The sequence below is a fragment of the Apium graveolens genome, chromosome 1 (assembly GCF_009905375.1).
Source record: "Apium graveolens cultivar Ventura chromosome 1, ASM990537v1, whole genome shotgun sequence".
Taxonomy (NCBI): domain Eukaryota; kingdom Viridiplantae; phylum Streptophyta; class Magnoliopsida; order Apiales; family Apiaceae; genus Apium; species Apium graveolens.
Genome location: NC_133647.1, coordinates 124922013 through 124942599, shown reverse-complemented (window position 1 = coordinate 124942599; position 20587 = coordinate 124922013). Strand labels below are relative to the sequence as shown.

The 20587-nt window shown below is 34.3% G+C and overlaps 3 protein-coding genes across 5 annotated transcripts; 2 read left to right on the top strand and 1 right to left on the bottom strand.

Annotated features, from left to right (window-relative positions):
* Positions 1–7327: 7327 nt before the first annotated feature.
* On the top strand, positions 7328–12036 carry LOC141666754 (uncharacterized). Of its 2 annotated transcripts, none has more exons than XM_074472932.1 (2): positions 7328–7482; positions 9482–12036. In XM_074472932.1, exon 2 carries the CDS (start codon positions 9803–9805, stop codon positions 11756–11758), a length of 1956 nt encoding a protein of 651 aa, XP_074329033.1. In that variant the 5' UTR covers positions 7328–7482; positions 9482–9802; the 3' UTR covers positions 11759–12036. The 2 variants fall into 2 exon arrangements, with proteins under 2 accessions (XP_074329033.1, XP_074329040.1); XM_074472939.1 differs by having other exon boundaries at positions 7392–7515.
* Positions 12037–12272: 236 nt separating this feature from the next.
* On the top strand, positions 12273–16310 carry LOC141720708 (uncharacterized). 2 transcript variants are annotated; one of them, XM_074523297.1, is made up of 4 exons: positions 12273–12441; positions 13271–13715; positions 15311–15370; positions 15503–16310. In XM_074523297.1, the coding sequence occupies exons 2-4, from the start codon at positions 13284–13286 to the stop codon at positions 15935–15937; spliced, it is 927 nt and encodes a 308-aa protein (XP_074379398.1). In that variant the 5' UTR covers positions 12273–12441; positions 13271–13283; the 3' UTR covers positions 15938–16310. The 2 variants fall into 2 exon arrangements, with proteins under 2 accessions (XP_074379398.1, XP_074379389.1); XM_074523288.1 differs by having other exon boundaries at positions 12275–12562.
* Positions 16311–16841: 531 nt separating this feature from the next.
* On the bottom strand, positions 16842–19229 carry LOC141666746 (peroxidase 43). Its single transcript, XM_074472921.1, has 4 exons — positions 18835–19229; positions 18450–18632; positions 18150–18312; positions 16842–17512 (listed from the first exon to the last, which is right to left on the bottom strand). Exons 1-4 carry the CDS (start codon positions 19192–19194, stop codon positions 17088–17090), a joined length of 1131 nt encoding a protein of 376 aa, XP_074329022.1. The 5' UTR covers positions 19195–19229; the 3' UTR covers positions 16842–17087.
* Between the last annotated feature and the right edge of the window lie 1358 nt (positions 19230–20587).

Here is a 20587-nt window from a genome sequence, read left to right as displayed (position 1 = left end):
GGACACGAGTGGTAAAGAAGCGGGTCAAGCCTCGGGATCCTCTCATACCCAAGGTGTTGATCCCAATTCGGGAAGAAAGCTTTGAGTTGCCCGAGCAGGTGGAGTGTTGATAGATAGTATGTATGTTTGAATAAAAGCTGAACTTAGTTTAAAAATAAATTAGACAATGGTTTATAATAAAGAGAGTTTGTGAGATTTTAAATGTTGGTTTGTAATAAAAGTAGTTAGTGGTTCTTGTTTTCATACTTCAACCTAAAAAGGTCCTGGTTAGTGTTAAAGGGGTTTAGTTTCATTTCTTTATTATTTATTAATAAGCTTGTACATGTTTGGTGATTAGCTCGTAACCCCCAGACTTATACCCCGGGTCTGGAGGGCGTTACAGTAAGTGTATCATCACACTCTGAAGAAATTCTGAAAGCAGCAGCTAAGGAAGTGGGTCATGAATCTCTGATCCCAACAGAACCTATAGTCATTGAATTACTTCCCATATCTGAATCAAACTTTACTCAAGCTCAAAAGTCTCCTATTCAAGAGCAAGATGATATTCCAGAGCAAGTGCCTACACCTCATGTGTCTCCTATAATTGATCCAGTACATGTTGAAGACCCAGGTACAAGTGCTGAAATTGATATTCATAACTTGATTGTGCCTGAGGTTTTGTACTTGGAAGCTCCACCAACTCAACTCACTCCACCAACAACACCACTTTTGGATGCTGATATCAATGCAGATATTCCATCAACACCAGTTCTGAATCTAGATGATGAAGATCAGATTTTAGGTGGGCATCAAAATTTGGCTGTTGATCAGAACTTAGTTGTATATCAGAATTTAGAGGATGATGTTGAAGCCTCTATAGCCTCGCATACTGTTATTTTATCAGAGGATGCTGATATTGCAGGCTCTGTAAGTTCTGATGCTGACAATGCTGAATCTACTGGTGAAGCTGCTACTAATCTAAATGCTGATGCAGCTGGTCCTTCAGGACATGCACCTCAACAAACAATTAACAAAGCTGATTTGATCAAGAAGTTTGTTAGAGAGGATGCACCAGTACCTTGGAGTGAAACTCCTAGAGGAAAGGAGTGGACTAAGGAATGGAACACAATTAGTTTTGTTCCTACAGAAAAAATTCTTGCTGAGCACCTTGCCAAAGCTGATGAAATGCTGATAAATGATGATTTCAAGGCACAGCTGAGAGTTACTGCAATGAGTACTAGGCACCTTCAAGGTCAACACTCAATAACTCATGACAAGGTGAATAAAATTCAAGAATCTCTAATCCAGCAAGATATGAATATAAAATTGGAAAAGAACATATTTTTCAAGCCAGCCTTTGACCGAATTGGGTATATTGAAAAAACTCAGGAGAAGCAACAAGATCAAATTTCTGAAATTCTAAAGAATCAAGCTTCTCAGCAAACTCAGCTCAATGAGATCCAATCCTTAGTGGAATTGCTTGTCTCTTTTCTTTTACCTGTTGATGTCAAAAAGGGGGAGAAAGTGATTAAGTCCAAATGCAAATCTACTCAACCACTGAAGGGTAAGGATGATGGAAATGATGACCAGAGAAACTATGATAAGGGTAGAGGTCATGGTCAAGGTAAAGGTTCTTCATCAAGGATAACTGAAATTTCTACACAAAGAACAAGTTCTGATGCTGGAAGAAGAATAAGTTCTGATAGACATTTGGAGCTTGATGAAGAAATTTCAAAGAGATTATTTCTCAAAGAAAATCCAGGAATGGACTTTAAAAGTCTAAAGGAAGAAGAAGCTAGACTTAAAGCAGAAAATGTCAACTCCAAGTCTAAAGCTTCTGTTGTTGAAAAGAAGCCACCTAAGACTAAGGGCATTGTGATAAAAGAAAAGATAAATTCTGAGGCAACCAAAGCCAAATCACAAGTAGAGGTAGATCCAATATCCAAGGGCAAAGAAAAAATTGATGAACCTGTAAAGGTATATGTGCCAATCATGGATGAAGAAATAATTGATGAAGAAGATGCTAGTCTTACTCTGATGAAAAAGAAGATTTCTCAACCAACCTCTGACATGGCTCAAGTTGTTCAGAGCCAAGATGTAGTAAGTTCTGATATGACAGTGAAGCAAGCAACCTCTGACATAGCTCAAGTTGGCTTGATATCAGAAGATAAGGAAAAAAAACCTCTGACATTGCTCATATTAAACCTTCAAAGATTCTACTACCAGGATTCACCAAAGCTCAACAGACTCAACCTTTGAAGACTACATCAAGTGGTTTTGAAGCAAGAGTTGTTACAGAAAAGGAAGCAAGATATAAATCAGGATTGGGTAGTTCTAAAGAGAAGAGAATACACAACACTACCAATGATCCAACTTCCTTAAGTGAACCAGGTGTAGGAGCAACTCCTGAGAGATTAAATCAACTTGAATCTGTACAAATGGTTTACCACTATGTTTTGAAAGAAGATATCATGTTATACTTAATGACAGATGGGAGGGTATTCCAGATCAGGGAGAATGCTATTTCATTGAAGTATTTTGAAGAACTGGAACATGTTCTATTTCTACTTCAAGTGAAAAACAGATAAACAGATGGTGCTGTAGGGTGTTTAAAATCAAATATTCAAAGACAGAAGAAGCTTTACTCTGTAAAGTCTGACAGCCCATACTGTCCTAAGTACAGATCTCACAGTGGAGAAATTGTTGAAATGAAGCCTAATACTGCTAAAATCATCACTACATTTTCTAGTATTAAGGGACTTGAATTCAATCTAGAGTCTGATAAAGCCTATATCATCAGACTTGATCAGGATATAAGGAAAGCTAAAATAAATGATCTCAGGGCTACTATCTTTCAAACTGGTGAAGATACGGTTGAATTGAAAAATGCTAAAAGGAGGATGGTCAAGGAACTTGAATATGATGAGAGATGTCTGTTGAATAACTATATCAGAACAACTCCTAATATCAAAGAGATCATAAATTGAAGCCAAGTCAAAGATCTACAACTGCTTAAATTCTGAAGGATGTACAGACTGAAGCTGTTATCAGATTTAAGGATGGTAAAGCTGTAAGGACTGTAAGTTGTAGTTATCTAGTCAAATTCTCATGCATTTGTACTTAATGTTTTTGACATCATCAAATATCTGTTGAACTTGTATATTATGCTAATTTACAAGTTGGGGGAGATTGTTAGATATATTTATGATGTCATGACTAATATGATTTGTGTTTAGTTTCAGATCTTACTTAACATGACAAATCAGTACTTAACTGGAAATCAGTACTTATACTGAAGTCAGGACTTAAGATATCAGAACTTAAGTTGTCAGAACTTAAGTTATCAGAAGATATTTATCAGGAGATAATATCAGGACTTAAGGAGGCTTTCAGATAAGGAAGGCGGCTGATTGAAAAGAAAGAAGATCAAGACAAACATAAGAAGAGATATGCATGGAGAAGAATTCTATGAGGAATAGAATACTTGGAAGAAAAGATAACTGATTGATATATATTAGGAAGCAGAATTGTATTCGATATCAATTAGAACATTATCTTGTAACTGTGTAGTATATAAACACAGACATAGATATTGATATCAAAATTCCCCAAAATTGAGAATAATTCAAAAATGCAAAGATATTGGGTATTTGAAATACGAAATTTTTTATAAAAATAAAAACACATATTTTGTGGGGTTTGACACCCGGTGGGGTCCCGGTCCGCTAATTTTTGGAAAACAAAACGATACTTAAATTAACAGAAAAACCTGAATATGCATAAAATACATTCAAACGCGCGTAAAATGAAATAAAACGAGTACCTTAGTAAATATGTAAATAAATATGAGTCCTAATTGCAGATCGATTCATATAATTGCAGTTTTAACATATATTAATCCATCGAAAAATTTTCTGGCCCACACGGAAACACATATAACAGCTATAACATCTAATATCAGAGCAATAATCACTTTAAATTTATAAAACATATAATATTTATTTATTTAACTTATAATATTCACATAATTTTCCCGGATATTACAGCTGCTTACAAATATGAACAACTAAACTTACAGAGAAATGCTATAGAATACAGCTTACAATTGTTTCTCTGAGAATGTACTTGCTTAGTCTTCTTGTTGTTCTATTTTCTACTCTTGGTTTATATATCACCAAGATTACATAGTAATAAGACAAGATAATAAAACAAAACTTATCAAGTCTAATACCATGCTGCTTCACTACTCTATTCCAGCATCTTTGAATATCTTCATAATAGCATGGAAATGGTAATGCTTCTTTTTTCTCAAAAACCCAGCTGAATAGGCTGCCACATTCCTTTTGTAAACACTTGACGCATGTGACTATGTTGTCACTGTCAACAGATGTTTGAATTGATCATCTGTCGGGTACATGATTATCATCCGTCGGATAGCCTTGTTGATCATCCGTTGGGTAGCTTTGTTGATCATCCGTCGGGTAGCTATTTGACACTTAACTTCATTTCATTTATGCAGAATTACAAGACATCTTATATTTATAATTAATCAACCTATTCTGCATATCTAATTAAAGTCAACATGACTTATATGCTACTACAGTATCTATACAAAGGTGTTTGCAGAAATGTGCTACATGACTTATTGTTACATAAGTTACTCACTCGATGGATGTCAAATCATCATCCGTCAGGAGTATATTTGAACATCCGTCGAGTGCTACATTTTTCACTAAGTTGAATCTACTAAGGTGTTTTGTTAGTGTAATCATCAAGTTCACAACATATTCCCGACAACAACCCAACACATCGTAAGTGAGATAATAATCTCTTTAAGACCATTTTAGTCTTTTCAATGGCTAGGCGACTCATCTGTTGGCTATTATTTTAGACTTTGTTTAAACCTTCTGGTAGAGCTAAGTGATTCTCTCATTTCTTTGTCAATTCAGTCTCTAATTACATCTTGTATTACTTTTGTGTTTTATTTCGTTATATGATTTCTTATCTGTTATTGTTAATATTGATACTATAAATGTCCCATTATTGCGTGTAGTGAGATAATTACCAACAGTCTCTGGAGTACAGATTATTGATTAATGCAGCTACGAACAAGTTACTGGATTTGCGGTTCATTTTTAAGTTAAATTTAAAGTTTGGTTATGCTCGATTTCCTATAATTTGTATGAACATTTATATTTAAAAGGTTGTTCCGAACACGGTTAGATATCCCAAGTGGTGAAGATTTTATTCCCTATCATCTCAAGTCCTGGGTTCGATCCTCGCTTATCCTGAAAAGTCCTGATAAAATTTAATTGTGTGTATGCCTATTGCCTATTATAATTAATGAAAATTAAGCTAAATAAAATTTGTCATTTAATAAGTTATTAATGAACACATGTTGGATAGATCGATTATATCATAAATAAATTTACGGAGCTGAAAAAATACAAATATTTCTTTAATCTCTACATTTTTTGAATACCATTCAAAATACTTGACAATTTTTTTTGAAATTATAAATTATAAATTTTCATTTGTTTAATTATGACATTCTCCAATTATATTCCATAATAAATTTCAAACACAAACATAATTAGGTAATAATTTTAATATATACATTTAACTAGGAAATAAGTAAAAGGAATCAAGATTTTTTGTAAGAGCAATGTTACGCACCCAAAATACGTAAAAGAAGATATTTGCAATGTTTGTGGTGAACCTACAATTTCTCCTTTTTATAAATACTGAAGATTTAAAAAACTTTTGCAAAAATATTATTTTTTTGTGAAAGAATTTACAGAAATATGTTTTGCAATTTTGCAACCATGTCTATAACTCAAATTTTTGAAAAAATATTTGTAAAAAACATTCTACAACTTTGTAATCAAATTTGAAATCTAAAATGTAAAGTAAAACAGTTTCCCGACTCAAATTAAATGCAAACTAAAATATAACATATTATACAAAATCGTATTTTGTATATATTTTCAGAATAAAATATATGATTTTATGAATATTTTTAAAAACTGGTAAAATCAAAAATAATTGTATAAAAAATTTAAATTTTGATATTTTTTTAATAATTAATTGTTTTAACATATTGTATTATGATAAATATTTCTTTATACTTTTATTATATACCATTATACATAAATGAATACAATATATTTAACAATCATTTGTTCGAACTAAAAAAGATTATTAATAATCTTATGAATTTAGAGTATCTCCAATAGTTTATTAATTCATTTTTCAAATAATTTTAAAAAAGTGGCTATTAACAAGTTATTACATAAGTTAATGTTCCAAACTCCAACAATATTTTTTATATTAGTTTTTTATTCGTAGTTTATTAATAAATCAATTCCCCTTGACCAAAGATTGTACAATAATTGACGGACATTCAAATTTTATTAATAAAATATAAATTAAGAGTTATTAGTTATTCTTGAAAGAGAGAAGTAAGAAGAGTCTATTAAAATTTTAAAGAGTTTTTAAGAATTTTTAAAGTTTTATTTTATACCATATTTTTTATTTTTAGATTTTAGAGCATGTTTATTGAGTATTTGGAGATGCTGCTCTTAGCCTGGACGCCAATAAGCGAGCAAACAGGACACTTTTGTAAAGCAGGTGACTTGGGTACTCCACGACAACTCTCTCTCCGCCACTCATCTCTTTTGTCCCAATTTTCTCATCACCAGAATATGACATCTACCTATATAATAATCCAAATTACTTAATTACCCCCATAACCCCCCTAGTAATAATATCAGAACAAGGTCAATTTCGTCACACCCTGACAAATGTCATTATCGCCAAAAAGTATGTGAGGTCCATCTAACAGTTGGTCAGCTAGTGTCCATCGTATTTCGTCCAAACATTCAAGTGCTAGATTTCAAAATTTTTAAATATCGATATAATTAATTAATATTTATTTTACACTAACAACATGTTAGAATGAACAAATAAGAAAAAAATATTATAAATACGAATTCTGTATACCTCGACTTCTTTAAAAATATCCAAAAACTAACATCATTTTAATTGAAATATATTTTATATTTTCAAAGTAGTTATGCCCACTTAGATCTGAGTCGGGTATTTAACGATCTTTTAAATTGATTTTTAGAATATTGATCGTAATATAATTTGAACCGATCATTCATTTCTTTAAACTACAGTATAATTTTACTAGATATATAATTAGACATATTAATTTGCACTAGAGTTTCTAATTTAAGGTTTAAAATCAACACTGGTCACTATAATATTAAACATTAATCTTAACAAGGTGACCTTTGAGTTTTGTCTATAGTTCAACTTGTCACTATCTTATTAACGTAGCAAACTAAACAAACTAAACTAATGCAAACATTAAATAAATATATTAAAAAAATTGCTCATATTGCGGTGTCTCACGATTCTCGCTCCTCTCTTTCTCTCTCTATCCTCTCTCTATGGATCTGCTAACTTACCCATAATTTCTTCTCAAGTTAACTGAGGGTACCCTTTTCTGCTCTAATCTTCACATATACTGTATGTTTTTGTATGTATAATAGTTCTTTATATGCATGTATGTGTATGTTTAGTTGTTTTCTTGATTATGAATGTTAAAGTTGCTTGCTTTGATTATAAACTGGCGTTTTGATGAATTTTCCTTGGTGGGTATGTGTTAAATCTTGAAAATTTTAAATAAGTTTTAAACTTTATTTAGTTCTGAGCTGACCCAAATTTAATCTTTACTTAATGTTCTTGATTATGGTCAATTATCTGGTGAATTTGACACAGTAGGTATGTGATAAATCTTGATAATTACTTAATGTTCTTGATTATGGTCAATTATCTGGTGAATTTGACACGGTAGGTATGTGATAAATCTTGATAATACTTATAAAGTTTAAAACTTTTTTAGTTATGACTCATGAGGTGAGTTAATCTTAATGTTTAGTTTGTGTTCTTGGTTAAGGTCAAATTATATGATTATATGATGATTTGTGATACGTTTTCTTTATACTCAAGATTCAAGATATTGTGAGTTTCTTGTTTTAATCACAGTTTATGTTTTGGTTGAGTTGAATTGGATAGGATTTTGTATTGTTTTCTTGAGAAATGGAATATTTTTGGTTCTGTGTCTTTTATAGATTTGTGTTCTTTGTTCATGTTTGGGTGTTAGATTCTTTAATTCTACATGTTTCTTGGTTGTATAAGTTAAATTTTTGTAATCCTAGAATTGGTCGTATTTTAAAATAATACTGTTTCCAAGAACGAAACAACAAAAAAAATTTCGGGTTCTGAAAGAACGTTGACAATTTCGAAGAATTCATTAGATAGATAAATGCTATGCAACGGGTTTTCTTTTTGATATGTGAGTAGAATATAGTGCAGAAAACAAGCAACAAAGCATATGCAAAACATCATGTGTATTGGAAACACAAGCCTTAAGTTAATTATTTGAGATTATAGTGATATTTGTGTGCTTCAATGTGTCTTTGGGTCATCACTCTCTTTTGTTTGCATTTTGACCAACCCTGCTTACTTCATGGAGAAGCAAAAGGGTTTTGCTTCATTTTAAATTACTTGTGTTCAAGGTTAGGCAGGTTTCTATTATAGTATAAGTGTAAAATTATACACAAGTATAGATTTCTCTATGGCCTTGATCAACTAGATTTTCTAGCTTGTTAATATTAGTTTCTTGATATCTCCCTTATATCTTTTTCTTTTTAATTTTTTTACCAAGTAATGATGCTACATTCAGCTCTTAGATGTATGCAATATTCTTGACACATATTACAGGCTATAATTAGCTGTCATGGCTGTGTTTAAAGCTCAAACATCTGGACATAACTATGGTTCTGACTCGTGCCATGTTTCAAGAATCAAGATTGTAATAAGACTATTCTGCTTTAATTTTAGAGTACAATCAACTAAACATTCTCAATATGTTATCCAATGGAATAAGTGTTTATTTATGGGGGATGAAAATCCCATGAAAGCATGGCATTGTATATTTTTCCGTTGATGAACTAGAAGGTGATGAAACATTAGTTCAAACAATGCATATATTATTATATAGTTACGGAAATATGTGTTAAATGTTTTTTGGAATTAAGTAATGAAAACTATACGAGCTAGAGATATTGGTTACGTTGTAAACTTTGGTGAGCAAGAAATTTGAAAGTAATTCATTTTTTGGCTCTGTTCTATTGTGATCCCTGATTTTTATTCTTATAATATGTCATTTCATACTTCTCGTCGTCACTTTTTTCCCTTGACTGAAATGCTCTGAAATCTGACCATCTTTCCGGTTAGTGACGGATTATGGCTATTGTTATTATCATCTGCAAACTTTATTCTTTCACAAAGCAACATTGTAATTGCTCAATGCATTCAACTCTTATTAGTCTTGCAGTTTTGAGCCTAGTTATTATTTTAATATTTTTCCTTTTATCAATTTAAATCGTACTAAGTCATTGTCCTTCATGTATACTTGGTTTTATTCCAGGTGACTGAAGCTTCAGGAGTTTCCAGCATCAAGTTGAACATACTTTTAGACTCTGCACATCTCTCATGTTGAACCCTTCAGTACCCTTCTACCCAAGTTATAATTTAAACGTTAGGTCTCAGTGCTCCTAGTACAGGATCTTGTGCCCCTCGTGACAACAAATAGTGTAATGGATAGGTCAGATACATCAGGATTTGTGAGTGGAGGTAGCTTATTGAGGTATTTGAAAGCTCTGTTCATTTTGATTTATACATTTTACTAGTTTCATTCAGTGACAGTAGTTTGCTAGTTGTTGGCATTTTAGCACATAGTACCCAGAAAATGGATATCAACCCGAATAAGAAATTGTTATCTTGCAACCGTGAGCTGATAAAAAATAAAAACTCAACTGATACTACATTAAGCCTGGATTTCTTTGGCTATGGAGAAAAGAAAGCCACAGGCCTTGGAAGAGCTAGAGTTGGCCTTGGCAACCATTTTATTTCTTCAGGTGCATCTGATGATGGATGCAGATTGGTCCTTGGTTTGGGCCCAGCACCAAGTACGAGTCGTGATGATTGGCCCCCAATTGACTTGAGTAACAGTAATGCATCGAAAGCTATATTGCATCCGGAGATGTCATCCGAGAGTGATTCCATTCTGAAACTTGGCGTATCAGGAGGGACTGATGATGTTACAGTGCTCAAACGTCCATTCGTGTCACAAAATGATCTACAATCATCTCCTACTGACCAAGTTGCAGTTGTTGGTCACAGAGTTATGGCCCCTGTTTCCGACGAGGGTTCAACATCGGCCAAGAAATCAGGTGGTTATATGCCATCACTGCTTTTTGCTCCGAGTATTAATAACATCAATCTCTTTTGGAAACCAGAAGAAATGTCTGACCGTGTAACAAAATCATATAGCCATCCTCGTCAGTTAAGTTCTGAGCCTTCTGCTGTCTCGGATTATTCAATGGGTACGGTCTCTGAGCTTGCTACAGATGGAACAATGTCAAGTTACCAGACAAGCAATACAAAAAAGTGCAAATTTGAAGGCTGTACAAAAGGAGCAAGAGGAGCAACTGGCCTTTGCATTGGCCATGGGGGTGGACAGAGATGCCAGAAACCAGGGTGCAATAAAGGTGCTGAAAGCCGTACTGCATATTGTAAAGCCCATGGAGGAGGTAGAAGGTGTGAGCATCTTGGATGCACTAAAAGTGCTGAGGGGAGGACAGACTATTGTATTGCACATGGTGGCGGAAAAAGGTGTGGGCATCCATCAGGATGTGCTAAAGCAGCACGGGGCAAGTCAGGCCTTTGCATCAAACATGGGGGAGGGAAAAGGTGCAAGGTAGAGGGTTGCACCCGGAGTGCTGAGGGTCAGATCGGTTTGTGCATCTCACATGGAGGGGGACGGCGTTGCCAATTCCAAAGTTGCAATAAGGGTGCTCAAGGAAGTACAATGTTCTGCAAAGCCCACGGTGGTGGAAAGCGTTGCATTTTTGCTGGTTGCACCAAAGGTGCTGAAGGTAGCACACCGTTGTGCAAAGGACATGGTGGGGGGAAGCGCTGCCTCTTTGATGGTGGTGGGATTTGTCCCAAGAGTGTGCACGGAGGCACAAACTTTTGTGTTGCACATGGTGGTGGAAAGAGATGTGCTGTTTCAGGCTGCACAAAGAGTGCACGGGGACGAACTGATTCTTGTGTTAGACATGGTGGAGGAAAGCGTTGTCAGTTCGAAAATTGTGACAAGAGTGCACAAGGAAGCACTAACTTCTGCAAAGCACATGGTGGTGGAAAGCGGTGCAGCTGGGGAGATGGAAAATGCGAGAAGTTTGCTAGGGGCAGGAGCGGATTATGTGCAGCACACAGTAGCTTGGTTCAAGATCGCGATACAAAAACCAAGGGTTTGATTGGACCAGGACTCTTTCACGGGCTCGTGCATTCATTATCTACCGGTGGTAGCAGCTATAACAACACATATTCATTGTCTGGGGCAAGTGCTATTTCAGAATATACTATGGATTCCAGGGACAGGCCGGCTAAACGTCAGTGTCTGATACCCCCTCAAGTATTGGTTCCTTTATCAATGAAGTCCTCTACATCTTATTTAAGACCGTCGAGTTCTGAGAAGCATGTGGAAGGAAGCATTAGGAGCAACAATGGTGACAGCGGGTCTAGAAATTGCAGTACGAGAAAGAATTTTGAATTTGTTGTTCCGGAGGGAAGAGTTCATGGTGGGGGTCTAATGTCATTGCTTGGTGGAGATATGAAGAATGCTATTGATGGAACTTGATGATGATGTTTCCAACTTTCCATTGCCAAAATCATCCCACCATTTGGGATTTGAATGCTGGTTGATATTGAATGTTGAACCATGATATTGTGATTTGTGTATAAGCTATAAAGCTTGTCCAACCTTTTTAGTAGTTTTTTGTTTAATGCACATAAGTGTATAATTCAGTGATATAAACTTTTACTTGCATCCAAAATTTGGATCCATTAAAATATTTGTAATATAATAATACATTGAAAGAAATTGAATAATATGTGTTCTCTGATATTCATAACATACAGGATGATTTTTTTTCTTACAATTATTACTGTATTAAAAATAAAAATTCTGAGCATAATTGAATAATTCAAAAGGTTAATAGTTTATCCTTGGTTCCACGTTCCTAAAAAGTAAAAATGATTTTGTTAATTTAGCAAAAAAAAGGATTTTGTTAATTTTTTAAAAAATTAGGCTTAATTATGCCCCGAATAATCAAAATTCAATTGAAAAAGATAGGAAAGGCAAGACAAGAGGCGGAAGCCACGTGTACATACAAACGACAAAGAGAGGAATATATGTATCAGTGATTCACTGCAACTTACGGGAAGGCACTGCTCGTTCACTTTCACGGGCCGTTCACGAGTTAATTAAGTATTGAACCGGACCGCCGAAAACTCGGCCCGCTCGTCTGGCCAGCTCTAACTGTAAGTACATAATCAGTAGCAGTAGTAGCAGCAAACTAGCATTTAGCTTGAGTAATCATTTCTCTTGTACAAATTCCTTCTCCTCAACAAATAAAAGCTTCATCATTTCGCAGTTATCCAGGTAAATTATCTCTCTGACTTTAATTTCATATCACCGTGCTCTGTAATCATCTAGTATACATGTATATATATGATTCATTTCTCGCAATTTATGTTTTTAATTAGATTGAATTGTGTTTCACCTACTGCGAGAGATTCGAATTTAGGCGCGAAAGAGAATCTCTCTCTCCCTCCCTCCCTCGCTCGCTCTCTCGCTCTCTCTCCCTCCCTCTCTCTCTCCCTCCCTCCCTCTCTCTCTCTCTCTCTCGCTCCCTCTCCCTCTCTCTCTCTGTCGCTCGCTCTCTCTGTATGTAATGCATAATTTGAGAGATTGAAATTCAGGCGCGAATTCAAAACCTCAATGTGTGTATGCACGTTATATACAGAAAAATGTGTCTATTTGCAGTGATTGAAGCTTGAAATGATTTCGGAGCTTCATCCAATGAGAGATTGAAATTTAAATGCGAATTTTAATACTCAGTATGTGTTTGTGTTGAAAAATGTTTTGATATTTAGTGATCGAAGATTTGAAGTTTTAAAATGATTGACTGAGTTCTCAATGTTAGAGATTGAAAATTAGGCGTGAAATTGAAACTCGATAAGTTGCTGCGACTTGTGTTCGAGTTTGTTAATTAGTTGCAGAGTTTTTTAAGATTAGTAGTTTGAACTAGTGAAGCATTAACGCAATTTACTTTATTTAATTTCAGCTTCTGTCTTGTTTTTATTGTAGAGAGGATTGTGAAATGGAACGGATTTACATCAATAACAATTCTAAGCTTCATAAGCTCAAGGCGTTGAGCCGTGTTGTTTCGCCAGTCAATAGTTCACCGGTCAGTTTATATAATTATCCATGGAGAAGCTCTGGTTTTAATTTGCGTGCAAATTCTGGTGTTTTGAGTAGTTTGGAGAATCATGACTCTCCAACTGTGAGGAATTACATGTCTGGATCGCCAAGATCGAAGTTTCCGATTGTGTTTAGCACTCCGGTGAAGATGGAGGATGTGGTTGTGATGGATGGAGTTTTGGTTGAACCGGTGAATGGAGGTAGGAATAGGTCTTTGTCCATGTCGGATTGTGGTGGATCATCATCTTCAGGAGGTAAAGGCTTTTACAAGATGGAGATTTGTCAGTCATGGGAGGATTTCGGTAGTTGTCGCTATGGAGCTAAATGCCAGGTAATACAGATCGTAATTTTGTCTTGATAGAAGCTTGCATTACAAATTACAAGTCAGTTGATATACCTTCTGAGCTGCTCAATTTTTATTTTGTCTTTACAAGAGCTTGCATTGCAAAATACAAGACACTTGATATAACTTATAGATTGGAAACCTTTTTAACTTGCTCTATAATATTCGAAGCTGGTTTGCAAACTTTGGAAATTTTTAAATGCTTAAAGTCGGTTAAAGTTCAATCTGTTGGAAGAAAGTCTTGTTTATGACATTTTTGTGTGTAAAAAAATGTAGGCTTGTCGTCTGTAGATGTCGTTGTTGGTAACTATACTAGTTATGTTTTGAGTAATGTAAGCTTTTTACATCTTCTACCTCTAAGATTACAAGTGCAGTAGAAAATTGCATAGCTTGATGATAAGTCTGTGCTGCTATACAGTTATTTTGAAGAAGAGAGTTTGCTATAATGTACCTACCATTTTGAATACTGAATTGTTATCTGGAGCAAGATACTAGTTAAAAATACATCGAGTTATGGTCACGCATATCAAAGCAATTACAAATGAAGTATTCAAATATAATGTTGAATTCACTAATTACAACACCTTGACTGCTGATTGTAAAAGTCCACTGTGTTCTCGTTTAGCTTACACTCTAATACATGCATACTGAACATATAGTGACAAAATAGTGCCCACTGTCCAACTATCAACATCAAACAAAAATGAAATTTGACTATGAAATATCTGATATAGAGAAGCCTCGGCTATTTTTTTTTGTCTTAGTAGATCTATAAGATTCATAATTAAATATGTACTTGTCAGTATTTTCAGAAATCCAGTGGTTTTGTAACTTACAGTTTAGAACTTTAAAATCAATATACCTGGTCGTGGAAAGAGTTAGTTTTGAGCAAACATAGGTGAAACACGTATCTTCTTTCTTTACCATATTTTAAGATGGCAGCAAAAATAGTAATCTGGAAATGTGCTGAGATCCATGGTTTATGGCTCTATATGTTATGTTATTATGTTCTGTTCGGAAAACATATGACTCTGTAACTGTTTTAAAAATAAAAATTAGTAACTATACTAATTCATTTGGAGCCCTTCTTCTATATTTGGTATTTTTTTCAGCTTGTATGTGCTCACACGATGTATTTTGGTGATCCACTTTCTTAATTGCAGACAATGATCATAACCAGGTCAACAACTTCTGATTAATTATCTTTGTAAAAAACTGCGTTGAAGTTTGAAAGTTATTAAACAGATATCAATGAAAATGCAACTTTTGGCGTTATGGGCTGTACATCTGGCTATTCAAGTCCTTTTTTTTTGTTATTGAACTTTGGGATTAGAAAGAGTTTTGAGGAAAGAATTACCAAAAACTAGAAATTCCTGTTTTAGATCAATGCCTACAAAAGCAAATATTTAAAGACGATTGTTTTCCTTTAAACTACTATCCTGCTGTTTAAACCATTCTTATCCTAAAAACAATATCTCTAAAGTCTAGTATGTTATAATTTTTTACAGCCAAGTTACTTGAAAGTTTGGACTTGATCCTTATTACTATCTGATCCTTTACCATTGTAACTCCAATTTTTGCAGTTTGCACATGGAAAGGAAGAACTGCGTCCAACTCGATTTTCTAACAAGAGCAAATTACAGGTAGAGAAAGTGATACTGGTCATTGCAATGAACAAAGAGAGTATTTCAGCCTTTTTTATTATTATTTGGTCACTATCAGTTGTGTAGAAACAATTTAAACAATGCTAAAGAAACATTTTTTGGTATTTGTAGACTCAAATTTGCAAGTCATATACTTCAGGGTCATGCTCATACGGGTCCAAATGCCACTTTATTCATCAGCAGAACGATTTATCGGTATCAGGCAAGGATTTTCCTTTCACGGTGACCTCTTCAACGCCTCAAACAGTCTCAAAGAGCAATTCATCTGCATTGTTAACAGATTCACCGGTCTGTGTGATCCCTTATAGAAGTCGAACAATTTCACCTTTCAAGCTAGAGAATGCCATAATGAGCTCTGATAGCAACACCAGCACCTTTGCTAGAACTGACTGGTCTCCCCTGGATGATGGCATTAAGGTTCTCTTAACTTGCTCTTCCTCCACTGACAAAACTCTTCAAAGAGATGTTGATGCTTACATAAACAGCACTCTTTCTGGTTCCAGTGAAAGGAAGATGCCTGTTTTTGCTGCTATTTGCTCAAGGTAGAGAAATCCACATTCCCAACCAAAAATCATATTCTACATGTGTGCGTGTGACGGAAAAAAGTACATTGTACCCGCTTCTGTGTTGGGGCCCTAGAAGCAATTTTTTCTTGCATAATCTTACAAGTTACCAGCTTCAATACATACATCTTAAAAAGACCATACGTAGTATAAATAAGGTGAGCTGTACATTGAACTTACAAATGAGTCATGAGACAAATTGAGTATTGGCAATGGCGGTTGCCATATAAAAAGCAACAGAATTTTGATATGGAACTGTGAATTTGTGGTTGTCTCAAGCAGAATAGTGTTTTGATCAGAAACGTTCAGATTTTTGTAAGATCAAATTTTTATATTTTCTTTAAGGATAATTTTAAGTAGAGTCGTCTATTTATCTTTCTAAAAACAGAATGCTCTATTTTTCTAAGATTTATTAGGCTTATGCCTCTACCTTGAAGAGTTTATATTTGACGGAGACATCTTGTCCCTGCAATGCTACAATCTACACTGAAGTTTTAGCAACTTGTAATATAACAAGACTATGAAAGTCAATTTTAGCAGGGAAATTATTTAGAAGACGTGGGTGTTTACCCAACACCCCTTGGTGTACTGGTATCTCTCTCGCTTCTCGAACTTTGTCAAACATAAGCTGAGTGCATGAGTGTGTTTAACTAGCAAAAAAGAAAAGACATCCGTGTTTAAGTATTAAGCGGCTTTTGCTGATCAGACGTAAATGGTCCAAGATTTAGCGGAGAAATAGATGCATTCATATTTGAATGTTGCAACCAATATTGTATTATCAAAATCTATATGCAGAATCAGTTACACACTTATCTGTAGTCTGACTGTAGATATGCATGGCGGTGTAGATAGAAACACAAAGTATATATTATCAAAGGACTCACATGTTAGCATAGAAAACATAGCCGCTGGTTTTATTAATTCAGGCATGCAATACAATTTGTATTCTAGTATAGCAAGGTCGGTTACTAGGGAAGGTTGTTCTCGTTTTCTCTTTCTCCTCTCTTTCCTAGACTAGTCTGCGAGTATGAATGACCACACAAAAAGTTAACTATTATTAACAAACTACCAAAATATAATTATACAATTTCTTTAAACTTATTTTTCTCTTCTCTTTGACATGCTAGTATATATTAATTGAAAGCTCTACAAACGCGCCTGATTTGCCCTTCAGTACCGGTCTTAACATCAATACTACCCATCTTTATCATGGAGTTAACAAAATCTGTCTCGAAAGACGGTCCAAGAACCGGATTTAGGGGGCCGAAATACGAGTCAACTACGCTCCTTGTCATAACATCATCATATAAACTTGCATCAGATGCTATGACTGCAAAACCGGTTCTGATGTTCTGCAAAATGTGCTTGTCGAAAGTCTGTTCACTGCCGCGGTCCATTGGTAGCCGGACGTTGACATCTCCATTACGCGGACACGTGGCCTGTAATTCTGGTAGGAAAGCGGGGTTTATTGACGGATCAGAACCACCACCATTTGGGAAAAAGCTGTATAGTCTTTTTTCCATGAAGAAGCATGCTGTTGTGCCGATTGTATGTGCAGCTAAAATTTGAAGAAACCCAAAATTAAAAAAGTTATCAGTCTGTATAAATAGCAATTAACAGTATATATTGCTCAACAATGTAAACTAGCACTCCGGTAAAAAATATATTTGATCAATCATCATGTGCTACAAAGTTGAGATTTCCAATTCTTTGCCAGAAATGCTCATAGCCATGAGTCCAGTTAAGTAACCAGACCAAATATACCAAAATGTCCTGCTCGGGATATTTCAATCAAGTCGAAACTTGAAAGAAAGGGTAGGCAGCGAAGAACCATGTACTTGGCATGATTAGATGTCTAAAAACTATATATTCAATTGTTAAGTAACCTCAGCCATATCTTAAAACAATACTGAGGTCTTCTTCCTTGAATATCTTGACCATTGCCCTTCAATTGAATGCTAAACTGGTAAAATGCAAATGATATTAAAGCTTCTTCATACACCTTAAATGTTTACCAACTAGGAGGCCACCCTATCTGCATGTATGTCCTTTCCCGTGTGTGTGTGAGAGAGAGAGAGAGAGAGAGAGAACTTAACTAGTAGTATGTGATATGAAGTGATTGATAGAAGCAGTTTGCACAAGTGCACAACAAAAGCACACCATAAATTGAAAGAAAGAGATACAGTATGTATTACCACTAAGAACCACAAGGTCTTTATCATTGAGTCCCTTGCTAACAAATTTGGCCTTGAGAGTCTGAATTGAATCATTAACATCCGGCATATCCTCTGCTAGAGATTTATCCGAAACTATTCCATCTCTTCTACCAGTTTGCACTTGATATCTCGGACCATTCGCCTAGTTCCAATAAATTCAATCCACACGATATAATCATCAACACATATTAAATGTACTCATAAATAATAAATTCAGTACAAATTCCTGAAACCAACCGACAACAAAGTCACAGGAGTAAAAATAAAAAATAAAAATACCAAAGCAACAGCATCTCTTGCAGCCATGGCAACAATGTCAGCACAAGAAACTACACCAGGGCAAACACTTTCCAATTGAGCCTTGGCTGCTTCAATTACATCAAAACCTCTAACTCCTTGGTGCCCAAACGCAGTTTTCTCCGCGTTTGGGCCATTGTCAATCAGTATTGATGCATCACACCCCTATTCATTAAATAAACATGCACAAATCACCATTCAATTGTCATGAATCACCAAACAAACACACACCATGCCTCTCAATTTTTACTAGTGTCACCTTCAAAATTTATCGAAAACATAGCAAGAAATCATTCCAACAAAAAAAAAACACTAAAAGCAGTGGAATCAAATATATGTAAATGGAAAGATTACTGAAATCAAGAACCTGAACATAACAATCATGAAAGTGAAGCCTGAGCAAAATAGGAACATTATTTGGGCTTTCTCTGACTTTATCACTGACAACTCTGGAAACAATTGATTCAGCATTTGGGCAAGAATTAGAGTAAAAACCAAACATAAGCTGGCCTTGTGAAAACCCAAGAAAACAGCTGAAAGTAATACTCACAGCCAGCATAATCTGGTAATAAATTAGTAATTTATTAGAAGTGCACATGGTTTCATAAAAAGAATAAAACTTAAGAGAGAAGAGGGGGCTGTTATTGTGTGTGTAAAAACTGGAGTAAGGAAGTTTAGGGAGGATAGGTGAAATATGCAGAGGGGGGATAAATGTTGCACAACTCATATATAAAAGGTGGCAGCATTTAAGAGATGGTGGATGTCAATGTGTCAAAGAATGACTTGCATGTGGTTTGTAATCTAGCTAGGACCTCCCATAGAGTAGTCAAATTACAGATAAATATTACATTTACTAAAATAAATAAATTATTTTTTTCGGTTTCGGTTGAATTTACAAAAAAAATCCAGCATATGTAAGATAAACGAAGATGATATATATTCCCATAAATGAGTAAGATGTGCTAAGATAACACCACTTAACTAAAAATGAAAAAATGAAAGTCATGTGTAAAAATTAGAGTAGAAATATAATTAATTAACTTACCCATGATCTGGTATCATGCAGGAGTAGTTCTTCAACCTATTCTTGAATGAACAATGGTGGATTACAGTTTTAAGCATTTATTGCCACATATGGATACTGCTCATTTATAGCTGTTCCAATCTATCTCTAATGCCTTTCTTCCCAACTTGTTTTCAATGTCCTTATCACAAATTTATTTTTTATATTATTTACAACTAAATTATGCATTTACAATATACTATGGTCATATTTAATGCTCATTATATTTACATATCAATTTAGAAAATTTATTCACATATAGTAGTAATAATTTTTTGTGACAACTGGACAACAATAATGATAGGTGTTAAAAAAGAGTGGAGCAGATCAAGTAGTTTAGTAAAATTTGTGTTGCCTAATCCTGTAATGAGATGTTTAAGTGGTTAATCTACATGTTTTAATCGAAGGAAAATAAATAGAAAATCTATTAACACTTGAATAGACAGATTAACAAACTTGAATTTAAAAGTAAATCAATCTCTATATAATGCACCAGACTTGTCCATTTTTAACTTTTTCTCGTATTTTAGGATATATTGATTGTATAGCTTTTCTAATCACTTTTTAAATTATATTTTTTGTGCATAAAATTTTGAATCTTAGATCTTTATTCAAAAAAGAAAAAGTTTTAAGAATCCAATAAAATTATACAATCAATACATATAATTAAATGATTGAATTATACAAGTAAAAATGATATAAATAAATTCTTGGTGCCAAAAGTAAGAATGTCAAACTGTTACTACGTATGCTTCATTTATTATGGGCAAATGATCACAAAATTGAATAAACATATCATAGAGGGGGCAGTTTTTATCTCTATTTTTGTGTATGTGACTGGATTTGGTAAAAAAATATTTAATCTCCAATTTCGTCACCCTTGTTACATATCATCACCTATTTTAATAAAGCTTTCTAGGGGACGGTGACACTTTAAAAAAATATCTTACAAATCTATTTTGCTTGATATATATTTAAAAAAAATCACAAAAATATTTTTAAAAGGACATGTATTAAATTTGTATTCATTCAGTCACATAATTAAACATCTAATAAC

Bases quoted from the DNA above. Each gene is read 5' to 3' on its own strand.
- LOC141666754 (XM_074472932.1), top strand. From the start codon at position 9,803: ATGGATATCAACCCGAATAAGAAATTGTTATCTTGCAACCGTGAGCTG.
- LOC141720708 (XM_074523297.1), top strand. From the start codon at position 13,284: ATGGAACGGATTTACATCAATAACAATTCTAAGCTTCATAAGCTCAAG. The intron at 13,716-15,310 runs GTAATACAGATC...CAATTTTTGCAG, and splicing joins GCTATGGAGCTAAATGCCAG to TTTGCACATGGAAAGGAAGA. The intron at 15,371-15,502 runs GTAGAGAAAGTG...TGGTATTTGTAG, and splicing joins CTAACAAGAGCAAATTACAG to ACTCAAATTTGCAAGTCATA.
- LOC141666746 (XM_074472921.1), bottom strand. From the start codon at position 19,194: ATGAGTTGTGCAACATTTATCCCCCCTCTGCATATTTCACCTATCCTC. The intron at 18,633-18,834 runs GTTCTTGATTTC...TTTAATGAATAG, and splicing joins TTCATGATTGTTATGTTCAG to GGGTGTGATGCATCAATACT. The intron at 18,313-18,449 runs GTATTTTTATTT...TATTGGAACTAG, and splicing joins CAAGAGATGCTGTTGCTTTG to GCGAATGGTCCGAGATATCA.